General features: G+C 40.8%; 1 protein-coding gene across 1 annotated transcript; it reads left to right on the top strand.

Annotated features, from left to right (window-relative positions):
* Nucleotides 1-4,314: 4,314 nt before the first annotated feature.
* Nucleotides 4,315-6,887, top strand: LOC311338045 (uncharacterized protein; the record flags this gene model as incomplete). The annotated part of the gene is made up of 5 exons (XM_084488961.1): nucleotides 4,315-4,586; nucleotides 5,107-5,246; nucleotides 6,017-6,230; nucleotides 6,398-6,567; nucleotides 6,817-6,887. The coding sequence occupies 5 exons, from the start codon at nucleotides 4,315-4,317 to the stop codon at nucleotides 6,885-6,887; spliced, it is 867 nt and encodes a 288-aa protein (XP_084345087.1).
* Between the last annotated feature and the right edge of the window lie 2,564 nt (nucleotides 6,888-9,451).

Consider the following 9,451-nt stretch of genomic DNA (forward strand, 5'->3'; position numbering starts at 1 on the left):
ATGTTGTCATGCATCAGTGATTTACACATTGGCTTACATAAACCTGTAATTAATATGTAATATTGTTTTTGAATCAAGGTGCAAAACTGTATTTCAGTGTACAATCCCTGAGTATTTTTTCTTGTATTTCTGAATGCAGGGTCAATGCTTAGATATGTGCAAGGAGTTCCTCAAGACCAGGAGGAAGATTTAGATGATCAAGCATCCACCAGCAGTTCAAGCACACATCATCAACCACCAATCTCTGCAGACTCTGCAACAGCACCCAGCCCTGACCAACAACCATCAACTACTAGTTCAGGACTTATTAACTTATGTTAATGTTTGGTGCTATTGTTAATGCTAAATTAGTGTAGTCTTTTATCAAGATTTTAATTTCTCTTTATTTGCACATTACATTTTGCAAAACTGTTGAGAAGTTATTTTGGAAATAAAGAGAAACGTACTGACAATTACTGAATTGATGTTTGATTGATGATTCTTGGGGGGGCACCACAATGCATTTGTGCTTGGGGCACCCAAATGGCTAGCGCCGGCCCTGGTAACATATGTAAAGATATTCAATGGGAGAGAACATGGTGGTATTTCTTCCTCTGTGTATTCATTATATTTTGGTAATATCATTTAAAATTAAAATTGTCGAATTATATCTTATTCTAAATAAAACATATATATATTACAAACTTCCTCCTCATCCTTCTACTCCTCCCCGTCCTGCTCCTCCTCCTCCTTTTAGTCCTCCTTCCTCTTCTTAATCATGCTCCTCCTTATCCTTCTCCTCCTACCCTTGCTCTTCTTCCTCCCCCTTGTCCTCCTGCTCCTCTTCCTCCTCCTTCTCCTCCTGCTCCTCCCCCTCCTGCTCCTCCCCCTCCTCACATGATAGAGCTTTAAATATGCTCCTCATTGAGGTTCTTATAGTGATAGAGCTTTAAACACGCCCCTCATTAAGGTCCTTAGTGATAGAGCTTTAAACACACCCCACATTAAGGTCCTTACAGTGATAGAGCTTTAAACACGCCCCTCATTAAGGTCCTTACAGTAATAGAGCTTTAAACATGCCCTTCATTGAGGTTCTGACAGTGATAGAGTTTTAAACACACCCTCATTAAGGTCCTTACAGTGATAGAGCTTTAAACACGCCCCTCATTAATGTCCTTAGTGATAGAGCTTTAAACACAACCTCATTAAGGTCCTTACAGTGATAGAGCTTTAAACACACCCCACATTTAGGTCCTTACAGTGATAGAGCTTTAAACACACCCCTCATTAAGGTCCTTACAGTGATAGAGCTTTAAACACGCCCCTCATTGAGGTTCTGACAGTGATAGAGCTTTAAACACGCCCTCATTAAGGTCCTTACAGTGATAGAGCTTTAAACACGCCCCTCATTAATGTCCTTAGTGATAGAGCTTTAAACACAACCTCATTAAGGTCCTTACATTGATAGAGCTTTAGACACACCCCACATTAAGGTCCTTACAGTGATAGAGCTTTGAACACGCCTCTCATTAAGGTCCTTACAGTGATAGAGCTTTAAACACGCCCTCATTAAGGTCCTTAGTGATAGAGCTTTAAACACGACCCTCATTCAGGTCCTTACAGTGATAGAGTTTTAAACATGTCCCTCATTAAGGTCCTTACAGTGATCGAGCTTTAAACACGACCTCATTAAAGTCCTTACAGTGATAGAGCTTTAAACACGCCCCTCATTAAGGTTCTTACAGTGATAGAGCTTTGAACACGCCCCTCATTAAGGTTCTTACAGTGATAGAGCTTTAAACACGCCCCTTATTAAGGTCCTTACAGTGATAGAGCTTTAAACATGCCCCTCATTAAGATCCTTACAGTGATAGAGCCCACAGCTCCCTGTTTACTTTACAGGCCAGGTTATTCACATTTTGTCTTTACTAAAGGCCTTGCTGTTTCAATGAGCACACACCAGCATGTCTAACATTAATATCTTAGTGTGATGACAAGATTTTTTTGAAACAACATTTTAAGGTACAACAAGAAAATAGAGTGGAGACTTGCTATACTATATATATATATATATATATATATATATATATATATATATATATATATATTATGAATCTATAATAATAAGTATGGTTTCAGAATTTAGAATTATGATTTTCTAATTTTTCAATTCTAAGGAAAACATTTCAAACCTTATTTATTTGAAACGGCACCCATTGAACAGGCTCATTTGAAGAGCGATTTCACCTGATCCTTCGTGCTGCGTTGACGTGTCTCACCCAAAGTCAATTATAGCCACAGATGGCTCACTGACCATCTGGTGGGGTCAGACATTTAAATTAGCAATGTCACTGTCTGGTATCAGTGTACTTTGGACCATACCTAATAGTCTATACAAATAATGTTTGCAAATATTCACCGTCGTTCAATCTTCCCTGTTCAATGGGTGCAGTTGCAAGTAATGTTTCCATTTTACCCATCTGCATACTTTATCTTGTGCTTTGGTTGTACTTCATACCTAGAACCAAACAGGTTTGAAAAATAAATGGTATACTTATAATAACATATAATTTGAAAATCCTAATTCTGAATTCTAAAATTGTACTCATTACTGTAGCCTTTTAAACTTCAGAGGAAAGTACAGAGGCTGACAGAGAAAGACAAGGCAGTAGCTGGTTATTAAAACAACTTTTTGACATCTCAACACATCAAAGGGAAGTCTGTTTATTGTAATATCAGCATGATAATAGTGCCAGCAGTGGCAAACTATAACCCTAGACAATGTGTTTTAAGTGGTTCCATTAAAGGGATACGCCGAGAAATCTGCATTTGTCTGTCTTACCCGGATTTAGGTGAGATGTTTAATTTAGTGTGAGTCTAGAAGGGCTGTTCGCTGGGTGAGCATTGGTTCTCTGTTAGCCGCCTTCATTGACTTGCAGAGGTTCAGCTCCTCCTGTGAGAAAAATACACTTTTAATTTACAAAGATTTACAATATTCAGAATAGTCGCTAATTAAAATGGAGTGCCAGTAACAACACAACAAGAAGCGGTTTGCAAGCATTTCAATGATTAGTAGCAGTAGTGTAAGTAGTGAGTAGCTACAAGCAACTTCGGCTTCCTAAATTACGTTTGATATATTGCTTATTTTAGCTGGTAAGATGGTTAAGTGTAGGTATTAGGTTAGAGGTTAAAAACAGCGGATATATAGAGGTGAAAGGTATAATTAGTAAGATTTCCACATTCAATAATCTTAAAACGACAACACCTATTTTGTACATCTGTAAGAATATCTCCTCTGGTTGATAAATAGAATGGAAACATTACTAGCAACTGCACCGATTTAACAGGGAAGTTAGAAAATGGTTGGATATTTGCAAACATTATTTGTATAGACTATTAGGTATAATTATACTGACGACCGGACCGTGACATTGCTCATTTTACACTCTGACCTCACCTGACAGCGGAGCCATTAGCCAGATTACTTTGTGAGAAACGTCAACGCATTGCAGGTAGGATGAACCGAGATCTGTGTGTGTTATATTGTTGTGTGAGGAAGGGAGAACAGACACACAAGTGTCTCCACTTTATTTCTTGTTGTACCTTTAAATTGAGCTACCGACTGCTGGTGAGTATCATTTTCAAGTCAGAGAGACATAACTATTTTAGAGTTTTATTGTTTTGCTCTGTAATGGTAGATTCTTCACTTTTGGACTCCTAAGAATAATCTTATAGGTCAATAATTTATGGCTCCATTTCAAAAAATCTATTTGTTTGCACTTTTAATAGAATGTTAATATGAAGGAATGTAAACCTAGTAGCTAGTATTATTTATTATCTGAGCATGTTGTTTCTCCAGAACCATGGGGTCTAGTCATCTCATCTTCAGTTTCATTGGTATGTTTTCCACACAGCACTACAGTATTTATCATTATTCAGTTCAATATATTGATTTAATATAAATGAATGAAAAAGCTGCCATAACTTTTGCCAGTTGACTTGATATTTTTTGATCGTGGCCGTGTGTAAGATTCCTGCCACAAATAATTAGAATATTTCATAGATACAATAGTTGCAGGATATATGCTTGTAAAGATTAGCTGATGATAGTTGAAATATTTATTTTATTAATTGAATAGTCTTTTCTCCTCACCAGGTGTTGTGGTCCTCCTGTGGAAGTCACCTGGATTTTCAGGTATTTCTATGCGCCCAATTTAGAGGCTGATGACAAGTTATCAAAACAAGCAAGTATTGCAATGTGTTTTGAAGACTAGAATGCAATTTGATAAACTCTTCTGTGGTTTCACTCTCCATTAAGCTGCATCCAACATTAACATGGAGTTGAGGGGCACGGCTGTTCAGTCTTCAACCTACTATGGCCATGTGGCTGAACGTGCCATCGATGGGAACAGCAGCCCTGAGTGGGGGAACAACAGCTGCAGCTCTACCGTCTATCAGGCTAAACCATGGTGGAGGCTGGAGCTGCCTGGTGTGTACCGGGTGTCAGAGATCCAGGTCACTAACAGGAATACCGCTAGGGAGAGGCTGAACGGTGTGGAAATATTAATCGGGAATTCACTGGCGAACAACGGCAACGACAATCCAAGGTGAATCACTGGTGTCACCTACCGTACTATCACTCAATACTGTTAGACTCCCAGCCAAAAGGTTCTGGGTGTTGTGTTTTTTGAGGAAGAAGGCCGCCGAAACAGGATCGCTTTTAACTCACTTTATTTGGTCTAGGTTTTGGTCTATTATCTATGAAGCAAAAGGAGAGGAATTGTATAATTCATGCGTGGAGCGACTCTTAGCTGGATATCTGACCGATACGCTGCCTGTAGAGTTTCTGCCCTCCCCTGCTTGTGTGCGCTCGATAGTACTTTGACATCAATGATGTGTAATGTGCTCTGATTGGCTAGTGTTGAGCGCCTGCCTCCTAGTGTATTATGTGTCGCTGCCATCTTGTGGCTATGTGCGGTTAATACAGCTTATATATATTTGGTCCTGTTCCCTTGTGGCTATGTGAGGATATTACAGCCTGTTGTTAAATGTGCTGTTATTCGTCACATGGGTTTGATCTCTAATGACCTCAACCTGCTTTTAAGTGCTCTCTGTCTCTACTCTCAGGAGTGCCATCATCAACGATGACCCAGGCTGCTTGACTCAAACTTACAAGTGTTGGGGAATGGAAGGAAGGTTTATCAACTTCTACAAGTCCTCTGATGAAGCAAGCTACCTGCAGTTGTGTGAGGTCAAAGTGTACGGAGGTAGGAACCCTGTCCATCATTACATGATCATCAAAGGGGGGGATGGGTGTACCGGTACCACTGTTGGTAAAACATCATTGGTCAAACGTCAAATGTTGCTGTTCCTTATAGCTCAACTAGTTGAGCATGGCATTAACACCGCCAGGGTTAGGGGTTTGGCTCCCACTACCTATTATAGAAATGTAGGCACCAACAGTATTGTAAGACACTTTGAGTAAAAGCATCCACCAAAACACAATCTGCATACAGTGTTTTCAACCTGAAAGACTGAACACGAGGGCACTGCAGGTGGTACACGAGGGTACTGCAGGTGGTACGCGTACCACTGGTGGTACACGCAGGTACTGCAGGTGGTACGCGTACCACTGGTGGTACACGAGGGTACTGCAGGTGGTACACAAGGGTACTGCAAGTGGAACACGAGGGTACTGCAGGTAGTACGCATACCACTGGAGGAACACAAGGGTACTGCAGGTGGTACGTGGGATTTTCTTTCATGAAATAGACAACTGTACAATAATACAAAAAAGATTAAGATAATATTAAATTAATTTTAAATGTTCATTAAAAAAGTATTATGGTTTATTATTATTAAAACAAAAGTATTTCTTTGAGTTTCTTTGAGCAGTCTCTTTTTTGCATTGGAAGGTTTTGCATTGATATTTTGTGCTACTTTGTGTTTGCTGGATAAACACAAAGGCAGCATAAGAGGTAGACTTATAGTGCTGAGAGTAGAACTCCCTCAACACCACTATCATTTGCTTCACTAGAGCCTGCTGCACCCTCCATGAGCATTCAGGAGATGGGAAGGAACATCACTCTGGTGGGGACGCGGCTGTGCTGGTCAGATGCCCTGCTCTACTGCAGAGACTTTCACTGGGACCTGCTGAGCCTCAGGGACCCAGAAGACCAGGAGATGATTGATGAGCTGGTGGCTCGCGCCCCCTTCCCACTAACCAGCCATCTCTGGGTTGGCCTGTGCAGGTACTGGCTAGGCCTGAGTGTCTATCAGGCAATCAAGTCCTTATGATCATCTGGTTGTCCATCATTTGGTCTTATGAAATACCATGAAAATAACAAAAGCTGAATATTTAGCCACATTATTCTTCCTTCAAACCAGCTAACTCTTTCATCTCTTTCAATGCTGGTAGGTCCCTTTCAGGAAGCTCCTGGTTTTGGATGTCCGGGGAGCCGATGGACTTCACCCAATGGGACGAAGGCTCACACCATTCCAGCCCCTGTGGGGGCGTGTCCAATGTGGAACCTTCCACATGGAGGCAACGCTCTTGTGAAGAACATCTTAACTTCATCTGTTTCACAGGTCGGTGTCCAGCCTATAGAGCCATTAACAGGTCCTTATCAAGCCAATTATTATTATTTTTTTCATTTTTCAGGAAACTTTTTAACATTTACAATCAGCTTGAAACAATAGAGAAAGAAGTTTGATCTTCCTGTTTGGGAAAATAAAAGCAAAATAGTACGCTCAGTCTAGGAGTGTGAATGAGGGAAATCAGCTGTAGGTATTTCACGCCACTTTCATTAACCTTTTTATATATTTATATTTCCGCAGGTCAGACAGAAGGAGTGAAGAAGTTGCACTTCTATACTTCCACAAGAGAGAATCAAATTCGCTGCACCTAACTTGGCCTCACTGGGGAGCATAGCTGCTGTTTCCGACAACGTCCTAAGTAGTGAAGCTTCTGAATGCTGTTACTCAGAGTGTCTGTGGTTTCTGGCTGGTTCTGCATTTTATCATTATGGGCATTGTGTCAGGCCACATTTTGTGCTAGAATAGCATAAAGGATACATTTACTTCAGTATATAATCAATGAACTTATTTATGAAAAGAGGTAGTTGTGTCATGCATCTATCCTTTGATTCAAAATGTAGAGATTGTGAGTTGAAGATGGTATCAAAAGACTAGATAAAGTATCTGTTGGCTTTTATCTCTCTGTCTGGCTTGGCTGGTTTGAAAAGTATACACAAAAGTACTATCATCATGTCTCATTGTCTGCAAACTCTACAATAAACCGGCTTCAAACATTAACACATGTGTCTACATGTCATTACAATAACAGTTAAAGTGATCCTTGGAATGAAGTGACACTACGGGAACTATGGGATCTGGATATGTGTTTGGGTAGTGTTGGTCATAAGGATAGCCTAGCGTCATAGAGCCAGAGTCTAGCATCATGGAGATGATATATGGTGGTGGTGGAGTGCCCGGGTCAGGTAGTGATAAGGGGAGTCGGATATGTACAGGTGGACATTTGGACAGGTGCTAGGATCCTGGGGAAGCCGTGGTCCTCAGGGTCCTAGCGCCTGTCAAGTGTGATCTTAGTGCGGTCAGCTCCAGTAGGAGGCCGACACTACCGGCCTACTGAAGACCAGACGACCCCGTATTCCAGGGACAGTCCCTGTTTTAAAATTAGGATTTTAAAGATTTCTGAATAGATTGAAAGGTTATGTTCCTTTTAGCTGTATGTTTTAGGACCCCATCTTAAGTGTTATTCATGTTTTCTTAACTGTTTGTGGTAAAATGAGCCCCAGCAGGGATAAAGATTTTTCTACTCTGCCCATGCCCTGGTAGACCATAGTAGTAGTAGTAGTAGTAGTAGTAGTAGTACTAGTACTAGTAGTAGCAGACCCATTATTAGTGAATGACACCTGTGGCAAACAGTGTTTTTTTGTAATTAATTGTATCCTAAAATACTGGCATGGACAATATAGAATGAGGAAGGTCAGGAGGATAGACCCGCTTGGTTCCTGTAGCTGTCAATCAAACTGCTCTAACCCAATTACTGCCACGCCCATTAAATCCTTGAAAAATCTCTGATGTGCTAAAAAAGCTGTTTTTAAAAGCATTTTATCATATTAAATAGCATATTTTCTTTGTCAATCTTTGATGGATGACCAAAATTAACGTCCAATTTGAATTCATGAACACATTTGCCTCTTTGGATTTTGATGACTTTAAGGATTCACGTGGAATTGTTTTGAATTTTGAGGAGCCAATCCCAGTATTGTTTTATTTAGTGTGAGCCTACTCTATATTTGAGAGAATCACTTGTATGAGATTGACATTAAAAGACCTTCAAGGTATTTTAAAACTGTACTATACTGTACGAAGGATTCATGATTTTCAGGTCAGCCAATTGCAATGACATAATCTAACCAGCAGATGGTGCTATAGTGCACTTTTCACCTGTGTTTCAAAACTGACCTTATATCAAATCAATTGGTTTGATCAATTGGTTCAATTGGCATGTTCATATATTTAGCCAGCCCTTTGGACTGCTGTGTTTCAGTAGAATAGACCATTCGTGATGCACTTTTAAAGGGTAAGACACAGTGAGGGGGACAAATTACTAACTGACCAACTAATAACTAACCAACTGTCTACAAATTAATATTCATGAGAAAGCATTTCAATCTATTCATACATCTTTAAATTCCTGTTTTGAAATTGGGGGCTGTCCGTGGAAAACAGGGTCTTCTGGTCTTCAGAAGGCCGGTAGTGTCGGCCTCCTTCTGGAGCTGACTGCACTTGAGTTCACACTTGACAGGCGCTAGGACCCAGAGGACCACGGCTTCCCCAGGGTCCTAGCGCCTGTCAAGTTGCCTGCCTGCCCATTGGCTCCCCGACTCTCCTTATCACTACCTGACCCGGGCCCTCTACCACCACATATCATCTCCATGATGCTAGACTCTGGCTCTATGACGCGAGGCTATCCTCTGAACCCTGAGGTCAATAGACTTAATTAGTCTTATGACTGACACTGTCCCACTGCCTAAACACATAGACATAGACACATAGTACCCGTAGTGTGACATCATTCCAAACATCACTCTAACTGTTATTGCAATGACATGTAGACACATGTGTTAATGTTGAATGCCGGTTTATTGTAGAGTTTACAGACAATGAGACATGAAGATAGTGATCCATGTTGCCATATAGGACATCTCCCTGAGTGTGTGTGGTGATGGCTGGCTTGACCTGTGCACATTGATTACTCAATGCACCACAGGTGTGCAGCCTCACCCAGCCCCAGAGTCCAGTCAGTCTGACTCAGGCCAGGTGAGGCTGCTTCAACCAGCCATCGACCACATCCACTTCCCAAACCTACTTTCCCCCCACTAACAACCACTAACCCACACTCCATAAAATGAAATTCATAAACTGGACTCAGGGATTATTTACT

Source organism: Micromesistius poutassou (genome assembly GCF_964030765.1).
Source record: "Micromesistius poutassou genome assembly, contig: SUPER_1_unloc_1, whole genome shotgun sequence".
In the NCBI taxonomy this organism is placed as follows: domain Eukaryota; kingdom Metazoa; phylum Chordata; class Actinopteri; order Gadiformes; family Gadidae; genus Micromesistius; species Micromesistius poutassou.